This window comes from Rhinopithecus roxellana, chromosome 1, assembly GCF_007565055.1.
Source record: "Rhinopithecus roxellana isolate Shanxi Qingling chromosome 1, ASM756505v1, whole genome shotgun sequence".
Taxonomy (NCBI): domain Eukaryota; kingdom Metazoa; phylum Chordata; class Mammalia; order Primates; family Cercopithecidae; genus Rhinopithecus; species Rhinopithecus roxellana.
Genome location: NC_044549.1, coordinates 53,573,095 through 53,587,242, shown reverse-complemented (window position 1 = coordinate 53,587,242; position 14,148 = coordinate 53,573,095). Strand labels below are relative to the sequence as shown.

The 14,148-nt window shown below is 48.0% G+C and overlaps 1 protein-coding gene across 5 annotated transcripts in view; it reads right to left on the bottom strand.

The window, feature by feature from the left end:
• The window catches only part of LOC104663687 (store-operated calcium entry regulator STIMATE), a 67,353-nt gene that overhangs the window by 19,309 nt on the left and 33,896 nt on the right, over nucleotides 1-14,148 (bottom strand). For 3 of the 5 annotated variants that reach the window (XM_010364967.2, XM_010364966.2, XM_030928099.1), the window contains exons 2-3: nucleotides 3,835-3,883; nucleotides 707-802 (exon numbers count right to left, since the gene is read on the bottom strand). In XM_010364967.2, the coding sequence (XP_010363269.1) occupies nucleotides 707-802; nucleotides 3,835-3,883 (145 nt within the window). Of the gene's footprint in view, nucleotides 1-706; nucleotides 803-3,834; nucleotides 3,884-6,079; nucleotides 6,316-14,148 lie in introns of all 5 variants that reach the window. The other 2 variants (XM_010364968.2, XM_030928180.1) reach the window with 1 other exon arrangement.

The following is a 14,148-nucleotide window of genomic DNA, read 5'->3' as shown; positions in this document are numbered from 1 at the left end:
ACTTACAGTATACATAACCTCTCCGTGCCTCAGTTCCGTAACTGTAAAATGGGGATAATCAAAGTCTCTATTAATATATGGCAGGCTGCTATAAAGATGAAGGGAGGCAGAAGACGGGGCCAGGATGAGGTAGGCAAGCCTCCTCTGCCACTCCACCTGCTAAGAGAAGAACCATGTGGGTGCCATTAGCAAGGAGGACAGAATATCATGGCAGGATTGAGGTCACAGACAGATTGCTCTGGGGGCTGCATGGAAGGCACGCTGCAGTGATAAGGTGGAAGAGGTCAATGATGGTCAACAACAGTTTTGACCCTGAATGGCTGATGCCACAGAGAAGCCCCAGTGTGTCCTCCTGTGAGCCCCAGTGAGACACCCCTGTAGGGCATTATTCTTCCTTGCCAGGGGCGGCTTGGAAACTGGGAAACATAAGGACACTAGAAAATCAAAGGACAGAGCTTGGATTGATGAACAGAAAGCCAGTGCACAGGGAAAGTGTCACCATGCAAAGCCCTACAAGCCGACTGATAGCTGTGTATGTGAGCTCCAAGACAGCATGCACAGGATGGTCTCTCAGAGGAGCACAGAGGAAAAGGGGAGCACCCTCTCCTCAAGCCAGAGGGAGCAGGACCAGCAGCAGAAAGCAAGGCCAGCCTATATTTTCAATGGAGGGGCAGCTGATGTTTGCACTTGAACAGGGGCCACTTACAGTGAACAAGGGTCCTCTTCAGTGAGATCTGCTAGGTATACGTTTGCAAAGTGGATGAACAGCATTCCTATGGCTTGCTTGGAAGTGTCTAAAAACCTGTACAGAATAAAACCAACACTGGTTATTAGCCTGACAGGAGTGCAATATCCAATTTGAGGAAAACGAGAAGTCGGAAACAGGAAAAAAGCCACCCCAACCTTCCAATCACTGGTCGTCTCTTCCCGGGGCCTTCAGTACTAACTCAGGCTTGGCATCTCAGCCACCTTTCAAAGCCTGCAATAACATTGCCTTTGAAATCCCTAAAAGGTCAAGGATTGATATTTAAAATTACGTTTTAAATTTTTCATGTTCTTACTTCAAAATAAAATGCTCGATCACAGCTTTGTGATGCAGCCCAAGGTGTCTCTATTTTAAAGTGCTTCCGTTCAACTTCACTCACAATGAGCTAGATTATGCGTGAAATTAACAAGACTAGCACAAATCCAGTACTGCAGCTGGATCCCTAAAGAAATTTTAGCTGCTGCCATTTAAACAACGGGCTAGATGAGGGTAGGCACACCTTTTCTGTAAAGGACCAAAGAATAAATATTTGAGGTTCTGTGCACCATACATCTCTATCTCAACTCCTCAGTCCTGCCGCTGGAGAACGATGCAGTCATAGACACAGCTATTCCAATCATACACACCGGGCCTGCGGGCTGTAGTGTGCCAGCCCCTGGACTAGATGATAAGCATTTCAAAAAAGAAAAAACAAGGGCGTTAATCTCTGAGAGGAGCTGTCCCTGGCCTATGTGACAGGAGCATGGTGGAGACAGTGTGTGCCTTCAGTATGTCCTCCGCCACCAGTACCAGGCAGTCACTCTCCTCTGTGGTCGAGGCACCTCTTAGTCATCTCTGTCTCTCGCAGCCTCCCAGCTGGGCAGGGTCTCAGGACTGCGGAGATTATCCAGACCAACCCAGTGACGGTGGCTGGAAAATCATTCCCTAGACTCATCGGAAAGGAGGATTTACCAAAGGACAATGTATGTAAGACTCAGAGAGCCCCAAAGCTAGGTCTCCACCAGGTCCTGCCCCAGCCCTGAGGTGGGAGTCACACATTCTAAAGTTAATGGGGTTTGAGAAAAATCAAGGGGGGGAAATAAAAAGAATTATCAACATTTGGCAGCAACACATTTAAGAACAAGCAAGTACACACTTAAAAATTTTATTACAGTGATTACTGACATTTCCTCTGAAGGAGAAAATGGCTATTTTGTTAGGAAAGGTGCAAGCTCAAGGCAGCCTAAAACAGGCAGCTTCTTGCGGACACGGGCTGTCCTGAAGAGCTGACTGTATCCTTCCAGGTGATGTATTACTTTAGAGTTTTGTCTTTAGAACCTACTTCTGAAGCTTTACCACCATTTTACAAAGGAAAAATTGTGACTGCAGGATCATCCTCTGTGAAATAAATATACGCTTGATATATATATCAAAGTCTATAAAAGAAATATATGTATTTGGTTTCTGTCCTGGTTTCCGACACAGAGCTCCTAAAACACTTGTAATCTCCTGAGTAACAGAGGTGCTAGGAGGAGTTTTTGTTCTAATACTTGGTCTCTGGCCTTGGTCTTGATACAAGCACCTAAACCTCATGGAATTTCCTGGAAGACAGGAGCTTTTTGCTCCAATGAAGCAAGCCTTAGCGGGCTCCTAGATAGCTTCGGGATGAGGCTAGTCACCAAAAGGACCAAGTCATGATTAGAAACTTAGAACTTTCAGTCCTAATCCCCTACCCTCCAGGGAGAAGGGAGGGGCTGGAGACTGAGTTAATAATCAATCATGCCTACATGATGAAACCTCCATTAAAATCCCTAAACAATGGGATTTGGAGAGCTTCTGGGCTGGTGAACACGTCTATGTGCTGGGAGAGGGGCACACCCCAACTCCTGTGCTCAGGACCCTTCTGGACCTTGCCCAATGCACCTCTTCATCTAGCGTTCATCTGGGTCCTTTATAATAAACCACTAAATGTAAGTAAATGTTTCCCTGAGTTTTATGAGCCGTTCTAGCAAATTACTGAAGCTTAGTGGGGAAGTGGGAGTTGTGGGAACCCCTAACTTTAGAGCAAAGTTGGACGGAAATGTGGATACCCTGAGGACCCCACTACTTACAGCTGGCACTGAAGAAGGGGGCAGTGTGTGGGACTAAGCCCTTAACCTGTGGATTCTGTTCTAACTCCAGGTAGTTAAGTGTCCAAAGTGAATTAAATTATGGGACACCCAAGTGGTACTTGCAGAGTTGGAAAGCTGGTTGATGCTGGGGGAAGAAAACACTCAAATATTTGGTGTCAGAAGTATTTTGAGTAGAGAAACAGCTTTCCTTTATGCTAGGACCAAGAAAGACTCATTTGGAGAGAGGAGCATTTATATGCTTTGTTTGACTGATCTCCAAATTTGGGTTAGTTTTTGCTTGTACATATAGACTACAGAATCCAGGAATTTTTTTTTTTTTTTTTTTTTTTTTTTGAGATGGAGTCTCGCTCTGTCGCTCGGGCTGGAGTGCAGTGGCCGGATCTCAGCTCACTGCAAGCTCCACCTCCCGGGTTTACGCCATTCTCCTGCCTCAGCCTCCCGAGTAGCTGGGACTACAGGCACCCGCCACCTCGCCCGGCTAGTTTTTTGTATTTTTTTTTTAGTAGAGACGGGGTTTCACAGTGTTAGCCAGGATGGTCTCGATCTCCTGACCTCGTGATCCGCCCGTCTCGGCCTCCCAAAGTGCTGGGATTACAGGCTTGAGCCACCGCGCCCGGCCAGAATCCAGGAATTTAAACCAAATCTAACAACAAGTAGACATAGATGAAGTAGCCAGCATCGGGGACTGATGTATTTGTGTATCTTCCATCTTCTAGAAGTGGAAGCAGAGTGATTCTAAAATAAAGGTAGGATCAAAAGTTACCTGGAGAAACAGAAACGCTTTCATCATATGCATAGTTCCTGATGAATTTAACTCAGGGATTCCAGATACATGATATTATGTATCATTTCTCACATTCCATGCCCTCCCCACTCCAACACCATACCTCACCCCCACTCCAAGACCCCCAACATAGTCAAAAGCACTCCTGAATGAGTTAATACCTAAACACATACCATATCCTCCATGGACGTCTTTCATGCTTTGGTTCTCTGAAGCGTTTGACTGAAAGAAAAGACAACGTCAGTAGCTTTTCAAAGAAGCAACGTAAAGCAAGATGCACATACAGGCTGGGTTATCAGTCTACTCGCTGTGTATAGAACCAAGGTAAGGCACTTTCTCTGTTAATGTGACAACGCACAGTAAGCCCAGTGCAGGCCACTGAGGTCCTGTGTTGCTGATGATTGGTGTGGACTCCTTAGAACTGGACGCTTAGGGAGAAGGACTCCTCACAGCATGTGGAAAACTGTATTTTCCCCTTTGTGACACACAAGGCTCACTCGGATAAGGACCGGTAATGACAAAGTGAAATGCAGCTGCTTCTAACTTCAGGATGTGCTCTATCCAAGGACAAATCCATCATCCACTCAAATGTTTACTGAGTGCCTACTCCAACCCAGGCACTAAGGATACAAAGGTAAAACCAGTTGTCTTGCAACTAGGGGGCTAACACATACATATTACATATGGTGTGATAGTGCAAGAGAAGAGTGAAGTCTGCAGCAGAATAATGGCACAAGCGAAGGATGGCTAACCCTGCAGTGGGGACCGAAGCATTTGTATGTCTTCCATCTTCTAGTGAAGAAGAGACTTTACTGATGGGGGACGGTCAAGCCAAGCCCTGAATGCTGGGTAAGAATTTGGCAAATGGATCAGGGAGGGGAGAGAAGATACGTTCTGGGAAATATTACAAGCCATTAGGTACAGGGACGAAGCATGGCAGAGTGTGTCTGGCCTCATTTAATTTGGCTTCAATACAGTAACAAGGGAACCTCCCGGGGGAGCAGCAGGTAACAGGGTGACAAATTGAGCAGGGGCCAAAAGAGGGACAATCTTTTTTTTTTTTTTTTTTTTTTTTTGAGACGGAGTCTTGCTCTGCCACCCAGGCTGGAGTGCAGTGGCCGGATCTCAGCTCACTGCAAGCTCCGCCTCCCGGGTTTACGCCATTCTCCTGCCTCAGCCTCCCGAGTAGCTGGGACTACAGGCGCCCGCCTCGTCGCCCGGCTAGTTTTTTGTATTTTTAAGTAGAGACAGGGTTTCACCGTATTAGCCAGGATGGTCTCGATCTCCTGACCTCGTGATCCGCCCGTCTCGGCCTCCCAAAGTGCTGGGATTACAGGCTTGAGCCACCGCGCCCGGCCAAGAGGGACAATCTTGAATGCTTGGCCAAGGAAACTGGAATGAATCCTGTAGGAAAGGAAAAGCCAGGGAAGAATTCTAAGCAGAGTCAAAGACATGTTGGGACTAAGTTTTAGAAAGGTAGTTCTATGGCCAGGAGTGGTGGCTCATGCCTGTAATCCCAGCACTTTGTGAAGCTGAGGTGTGAGAATCTCTTGAGCCCGGGAGTTCGAGACCAGCCTGTGTAACTGAGTGAGATCACGTCTCTACAAAATATTTTTTAAAAAGTAGCCATGTGTGGTGGCACACACCTCTGATTCTGGCTACTGCAGCAGCTGAGGTGGGAGGATCACTCGAGCCCAGGAGGTTGAGGCTGCAGTGAGCCAAGACTGCACCACTACATTCCAGTCTGGGCAACAGAGCGAGACTCTAGCTCAAAAAAAAAAAAAAAAAAAAAAAGAAAAGAGACAAGAAGAGAAGAGAAGAGAAAAGAGGCTCTGTTAATTGAGTAGACAGTGGATGTCTGGGCACATTCAGCAACAATCTGATTGATCTTGGATAGTGAAGAACTCGCCCAATTTACGTTTGAACCTTGGGTCTGTAGACACGACAGCCTGAACAAGAGGAAATGAAAAGTTTTGAAGCTACGCATCCTCCATTGAAGTGCTAGGCAAGTACTTCACAATGATTCTATCTACTAAAAGAAACACTGAAAGTGCTGCCTATGTGATATTTTCCCACAGAAAAGTACTGTGGAAGAAACAGACGCTGACCCAAGCCCACAGAAGATGCCTCGTTACTCCTGGTGGTGGGCAAGAACCTACTTCCGTCAGAGTCCCGAGCTGCCAGCGAGGGAGCAGGAGAAGAAGGGAGACAGGGAAGGAGAAAATGGTAGCCAAGACAGTAAACCCTACTCTCTGAATAAACACAGGCAGTCTGCATTTGCCAGGCTAGAACTGCCTATACAAAGAATTGCAGTAACAAGTCTGTTTAGAGAGACATGTTGATAGAGAGACCAACAAGCAGGTGAAGTTGTGAGGAGGTCTGTCACCTCATCAACACATCAGAGATCCTAAACCTCACCAATGCCAGAGAATCTGGTGTCCAGGCCAAGGGGTTCTGCTCGCCTCAACAGCTCTTGGAAGCAGGAGGCCCCTTCTCACTCGGCACGCCAGGTCTCACTCGGGGGCTGGAACTCAGGAAGGAGACAGGAGAAAACTAGGCCAGGACAAAACCATCCGGAGGGAATGCCCCCAGTCAGGGCCAGAGCCACTGCATGCTCATTTCTCCTTCTGCTTCAGGGGAATCTGTCCCCATCACTGTAAAATAAAGGACATCAAATATATCCTGAGGAGCATGTCCTTGTTCCTAGGAGACGCACGCCGAAGTAACACAGTGGCTGCAATTTACTTCTGAGTGGTTTGGGGGAATATATTATACATTATAATTATACATAATGGTTTTACAATTATGAATAATACAACAAATTATATAATAAATCTGCTATAATTATACTATATTAACATCATATATATATACACACACACACACACACACACACGGAAAGAGAAGCAAATGTGGTATTAAAGGATGAACTGTGCCACCTCCTCCGAAGTCGTCTGTTGAAGTCCAAACCCACAGCACCTCAGAGCATGACTATGTGGAGACCGGGCCTTTAAAGGGGTAATTAAGGTTTAATGGAGCATGTGGGGGCCCTAATCCAATATGACTGGTAACCTTACAAGAGGAGGAGATTAGGACACAGATGTGTGAGTGCACCAAGAAAAGACCATGTGAGAACACTGAGAAGATGGCCATCTGCCAGCCAAGGAGAGAGGCCTTGGAGGAAACCCAGCCTGCTGACACCTTCATGGTGGACTTTCGACTTCCAGAACCGTGAGAAAATAAGTGCCTACTGTTTAAGCCACCCAGTCTGTGATATTTGGTTATGGCAGCCTGAGCAAATGAAAACATGTAGCATTACAACACTAGGTGAACCTAGGTGAAAGCTATTTGGCTATTCACTACACTATTGTTTAGGCTTTTCTGTAAGTTTAATATTTTTTGAAATAAAAAGTTTGGGGAAAAACATCCCAGAAGAATGAACTGGTGTAACCACTCAAAGGTCAAATAGGCTGGGTGCAGTGGCTCACACCTGCAATCCAGACTTAGGGAGGGGATTGCTTGAGCCCAGGATTTTGAGACCAGCCTGGGCAACACCATGAGACTCCATCTCTACAAAAAACAAAATTAGCTAAGTGTCTTGACGCATGGCTGTGGTCCTAGCTACTTGGGGAGGCTGAGTTGGGAGAACTGGTGGAGCACCCGAAGTCCCAGCTACTTGGGAGGCTGAGGCGGGAAGGGATTACTTAAGCTCAAGAGGTTAAGCTCAAGAGTGCCACTGCACTCTACCCTGGGGAACAAAGTGAGACCCTGATTCAAAAAAAAAAAAAAAGAAATCCAAGGGCTACTTTTGATTAAAGGAATTATGGATCAAGGAATTCACATTGCTTGAATTTCAGAATTTACAAAAGAAAAGACAAACTTATCTCAGAGATTTGAGGCGATGTAGCAAAGTGGGATGTGGGAGAATCAGTGTGACCTACAGCTGGGCTTCAGACAAGGAATGGAGGAGAATGTTGTGCCTGTGCCCGTGGGTGCCCTGCGACAGCCACATATAGCAGCACTTTTGATCAAGTTCAGAATGGAATTGATTCTTCTGAATCAGAGCAGAAGTGTGGCTCCTGCCTCCTTCCTCTCTACCTCCTATCCCCTTTCCCTAGAACAGTCCAGAGTCTTTTTTTTTTTAAAGGAAGAGGAAATACTAAGAGAGCGTCTCCAAATCAAATTTGGTACAGGGGGTAAAAAAAAAAAAAAAACAGAAAAATTCATTCATCTACCGTCATGTGTTATTGAGGGACCTGCTATGTAACAAGCCCCATTCAGCAGGAGATGAAATACACAAAACCCTTGCCTTCATCACATCCTAGTGGGGAGAGGAACAACATATGGAACATGGCAGACAGTGCCAAGTGTGTAGGTAAACACAGAGGCAGGTGAGGAGAGAAGAGGGCTGGCACGTGGGGTCTGGACTGTCGGTGAGGAGGTATGAAGGAGAGCCCAGGCCCGAGGAAGGAAAAGGCTAAGTCACGAGGGTCTCGGGATGAGCCGTCCAAGCAGAGGGCTGGAGGCCAGCAGGCCGAGCAGCAGGGCGTGCGGGAGAGGCAGCTGGACCTGTGCCCAGAGCCCAGGCGAAGAGCTCCACCTGGGCCTGTGTGTGGTGGCCAGGCAGCTGCAGCCACAGTCCAACAGGCTCCCTTAGGTTGCTGTGCCGAGAACAGCCCACAGGAACGGGGTGGCAGCAGGGAGCCCACTAGAGACAACTACCCGCCCCCATCCATCCCCCGCAGTAACCAGGACCACATGCTGGCACTGACCGGGGCAACAGGAGAGGGGAGAAGAGGTCAGATTCCAGTTGGGTCTTAAACATTGAGCTGAAGGCTCTGCTGACGGTGGATATGGGATGTGGAAGAAAGGATGGCTGGGGCTGACTCGGGAGGTGGGAGTTCACACTGTTCCACGTGGTGGCAGGGGGACTTATCTGCAGGTAACAAACAAGGACGGGTCTTTGTGTTCCTCACAGACAGTGAGCCAGGCACCCTGTCCCATGGAAACAGTTGCACCCTGTGTGGGCCTGGCAGCTGCTCCTGCAGAAGCCACACCACGCTTAGAGTGGCTCAGGCAGGGTCCTAGGACCACAGACCTTTCTTAATCAGTGGTGTTTTGCAGGATGGAGGGGACTCGCTCAGAGGCAGCCAGAGCCAGAAAAGCATAAGCCACCCTTTCTAACACATCCTCATCCCCACATTCCCCTGAGGTGGAGGCTGGTGGAAGGGAGCAGCCACACCTCAAGCGCAGGTCAGGCTCCCGACCACAGAGCTGGAAGCCAAGGCTGATACAGTGGTGCCTGAAAGAGCCTTAATGAGCAAAGAAAGGGGAGGAGGGGGAGGTGGAGACTGAGGCCTGCAGCACTCAGTGGCACTGCCTCTGCACACAGGTCCCATTCCGTTGCTTTTGTGATGAGGTGCACCAATTGTCCCCAAGCCACAGCAGGCTCCTAAGCAGACTCGCGGCCTTTTGTGTACAGGTGTCCTGAAGATAGGCATGGGTCTCATTAGCCCTGAAAAGGAGGAGTGGTCAACAGCTGGGGCACAGTCAGACAGATGTGGCTTTGAATCCTGTCTCTGCTACTATCTAGCTATGTGACTTCTGTATATCACAAACAAGGGGGAGGTAGGGACTGCTATGATCTGCCAGGCAGGTTGTCTCCAGGATTAAACGAGAAGACAGATGGACACGTCAGTAATGAACATGTGCTCAGCAGAGCATGCCTCACCGTGGAGTCCCCACCCTGCACCCTGTCGTCCTTCTCCTTCTCTCTGTATCCGTTTTCCCCACTCCCGGGGCTAAGCCACCCCTGTCCTGGTTTCTGCGAAACGTGAGACCTTGGGTCGGCCGGCTGCAACCCCTCCATACCAAGCCCTCCTTTGGCCCCCCAGGCAGCAAAGGGGCCTAATCCTAGGAGGATCCTATGATTCCCCAACCCTGCTCACCTTCCTGCCATCTCCCAATGCTCTGAGTGTTCTCCTCTATCTCCCATGGTTCTGTTCTCCCTCCATAGCCTCCCTTTCTTCCTCTTGACTCCTGGGGAGAAGTTCCCCTCTCAGGACTTCTACACTGAGGGCCTGCCAGCCTCCACCTCCAGCCCTGGCCTCCCAGTGATGCTCCAACTGCAGGCTGGCCCAGTCAGCTGGGTCCCTCACAGCCAAGTTGTCTCCTGCCCACCCTGCTAGTCCTGCCCAGCTCTGCCATTTCTGCATAGAATGGAAGTGTCCTCTCCCTGGGGCTCCTTACTCTCCTTCCTCCTTCCCACTCAGCTGTCAATCTCCCCTGCCAAGTTGCAACTGAAGAGTCTTTGGATAGGCCCCTTTCACCATTTCTACCAGCAAGCTAGCCCAGCCCCTTAGGACTGCTTTCCTGTGCTGATGAGACTGCCTCCTAACAGGCTTCCCTGCCCCGATCTCTTCAACAACCTTTCCTATCCACCCACCTATCCACTCCACCAGCACTGAGCACTTACTCTGTGCTGGGGATACAGTAATGGACAATACACACATGGTCCTTGCCTTCAAGGGGCTTTCAGTCTAGTTATGCTGTGTACCATCCAACTTGCCTAAAAACTTGCCTCATCTTAGAATTAAAATACATCTTTTGGAAAAGGTGAATATATGGAGAGTATATAAAATTCAAAAGAGTATATTCTTTTAGTAGTGTTGTATGGTATTTTTTTCAATCTCTCTTCCTTCAATTTTATATTTAAGTATAAGGAGCATATAGGTGAGTTTTCCCCTCAAAATCTAGTTGGCAATGATAGTGGCTGAATGGTGGTGCCCCACATGGTATGTCTCATAACCTCCAATACCTGCAAGTGCAACCTTATTTGGAGAAAAGGTCTTGGCAGATGTTAGTTAAAGATCATGAGATGAGATCATTCTGGACTAACCAGGTGGGCTCTAAATCCAATTACAAGTATCCTTATGAGAGATGGAGGAGTACAGACAGAGGGGGAAGAGAAGAAGGACCTGTGAAGATGGAAGCAGAGAACAGAGTTATACAGCCACACACCAAGGAATCCTGGAGCCACCAGAAGCTGGAAGAAGCAAAAAAGGGTCCTCTCCTAGAGGTGTTGGAGGGAACGTGGCCCTGCTCACAACTTGACTCTGGACTCGGGGCCTCAGAACAGTGAGAATACATATCTGCTGTTTTAGGCCAAGAAGTCTGTGATTATTTGTTATGGCATCTCCAGTAAACTAATAAAGATTCTTTTCTCTTTTTCTTTAAAAGAAATTCAAAGAGTACATGTATTACTCCACTGCTGATAAAGACATACCTGAGACTGGGAAGAAAAAGAGATTTAATTGGACTTACAGTTCCAGATGGCTGGGGAGGCTTCAGAATCATGGCGGGAGGCAAAAGGCACTTCTTAAATGGAGGTGGCAAGAGAAAATGAGGAAGACGAAAAAGTGGAAACCTCTGATAAAATAATCAGATCTTCTGAGACGTATTCACTGCCACAAGAACAGTATGGGGGAAACCACCCCCATGATTCAAATTATCTCCCACCAGGTCCCTCCCACAACACGTGGGAATTACGGGAGTACAATTCAAGGTGAGATTTGGGTGGGGACACAGAGCCAAACCGTATCATTCTGCCCCTGGCCCTTCAAATCTCATGTCCTCACATTTCAAAATCAATCACGCCATCCTAACAGTCCCCCAAAGTCTTAACTCATTTTGGCATTAACCTAAAAGTCCATAGTCCAAAGTCTCATCTGAGACAAGGCAAATTCCTTCCACCTATGAGCCTGTAAAAGCAAAAGCAAGCTAATTACTTCCTAGATACAACAGGGGCACAGGTATTGGGTAAACACAGCCATTCCAAAAGGGAGAAATTGGCCAAAACAAAGTGGTTTCAGGGCCCATGCAAGTCTGAAATCCAGCTGGGCAGTCAAATTTTAAAGCTTCAAAATGATCTCCTTTGATTCTAGGTCTCACATCCAGGTCATGCTGATTCAAGAGGTGGGTTCCCACAGTCTTGGGCAGCTCCACCGCTGTGGCTTTGCAAGGTATGGCCTCCCTCCTGGCTGCTTTGATGGACTGGCGCTGAGTGTCTGCAGCTTTTCCAGGCTAACAGTGCAAGCTGTTGGTGGATCTACCATTCTGGGGTCTAGAGGACAGCAGCCCTCTTCTCACAGCTCCACTAAATGGTACCCCAGTGGGGACTCTGTGTGGGAGCTCCGACCTTACATTTCCCTTCCACACTGCCCTAGCAGAGGTTCTCCATGAGAGCCCTGCACCTGCAGCAAACTTCTGCCTGGGCATCCAGACATTTCCATACATGTTCTGAAATCTAGGCGGAGGTTCCCAAACCCCAATTCTTGACTTCTGTGCACTTGCAGGCTCAACATCATGTGGAAGTGGCCAAACTTTGGAGCTTGTACCCTCTGAAGCCACAGCCTGAGCTCTACATTGACCCCTTTCAGCCATGGCTGGAGTGGCTGGGATGCAGGGTACCAAGTTCCTAGGCTGCACATAGCACAGGGACCTGGCCCACGAAACCATTTTCTCCTAGGCCTGTGATGGGAGGTGCTGCTGTGAAGACCTCTGACATGTTCTGGAGACATTTTCCCTAAGATCTTGGGGATTAAATTTGGCTCCTTGTTACTTATGCAAATTTCTGCAGCCGGCTTTTATTTCCTCTCAGAAAATAGGTTTTTCTTTTCTATCACATTGTCAGGCTGCAAATTTTCCAAACTTTTATGCTCTGCTTCCCTTACAAGACTGAATGCCTTTAACACATCCAAGTCACCTATTGAATGCTTTGCTGCTTAGAAATTTCTTCCTCCAGATACCCTAAATCATATCTCTCAAGTTCAAAGTTCCATAAATCTCTAGGGCCAGGGCAAAGTGCCATCAGTCTCTTTGCTAAAACATAACAAGAATCACCTTTGCTTCAGTTCCCAATAAGTTCCTCATCTCCATCTGAGACCACCTCAGCCTGGACCTTGTCCATATCACTATCAGCATTTTGGGCAAAGCCATTCAACAATCTCTTTCTTTTTTTTGAGATGGAGTCTCACTCTGTCACCCAGGCTAGAGTACAGTGGCGTGATCTTGGCTCACTGCAACCTCTGCCTCCCGGGTTCAAGCAATTCTCCTGCCTCAGCTTCCTGAGTAACTGAGATTACAGGCACCCGCCACCACGCCCAGCTAATTTTTGTATTTTTAGTAGAGACAGGGTTTTACGATCTTGGCCAGGCTGGTCTTGAACACCTGACCTCGTGATCCACCCACCCTGGCCTCCTAAAGTGCTGGGATTACAGGTGTGAGTCAAGGTGCCCAGCCGCCATTCAACAAGTCTCTAGAGAGTTCCACATTTTCCTGTCGTCTTCTGCCCCCTTCAAACTGTTCCAACCTCTGCCTGATACCCAGTTCCAAAGTTGCTTCCACATTTTCGGGTATCTTTTCAGCAATGCCCCACTCTACTGGTACCAATTTACTGTATTAGTCTGCTGTTGATAAAGACATATCCAAGACTGGGAAGAAAAAGAGGTTTAATTGGACTTACAGTTCCACATGGCTGGGGAGGCCTCAGATTCATGGCGGGAGGCAAAAGGCAATCCTTATATGGCAGTGGCAAGAAAACATGAGGAAGATGCAAAAGCAGAAACCCCTGATAAACCCATCAGATCTCATGAGACTTATTCACTACCACAAGAACAATGTGGGGGAAACTGACTCCATGATTCAAATTATCTCCCATCAGGTCCCTCCCATAACACGTGGGAATTATGGGAGTACAATTCAAGGTGAGATCTGGGTGGCGACACAGAGCCAAACCATATCAGTACAAAATACAATCAGTGAAAAGTCTCCCTTCTGGCTGACATCCTCAGTCCCTCTGTTTCCCTTCTCAGGGCCAAACGGTGTCCCCCAGACCTTACATATCCTTTCAAAGACATGCTGGAAAACCACACAGATGCACGGGTCTGTGTGTGTGGGGGGACAAGCCTTCACATGCTTTACACGCTAACCTGCCCTGCTCTCACCTACTGTACACATGGCTCCAATTTCTTTCATTAGAGGCTACATGGCATTCCATGGTGTGGCTGCGTGATCTCATTTACTCTATGAGCTGCTGCCACGAATGTCCCTGCCATGTACTATCTCTGCCTGTGTGGGCCCATATCTGAAGGGAAGATTCCTAGAGGCACACCTGCTACATCAAAAGCTATGTGCAGCTTATTCTGTGGCGCTGCTCTCCACAGAGGCTGTGCCAACTCACACTCCCACTAATAGCACAAGTAACCACATTCTTGCCAGCATGGTATACTAGTAAACCTTCTCACTCTGACAGTTTGATTGCTAAAAAGGCTGTCTCAGCACGGCTGCAGCATGCACCCATCAGGTCGCTTGGGTGCTGGGGCACCTGCTGGGCTTGACACCGTCTACTGCCTTGAGTGGGCTGGCAGGGCTCCCAGTCTCACCCGATCTCACCTCTCAGACATGAGCCCAGAGCCCCTCCTTTTCCC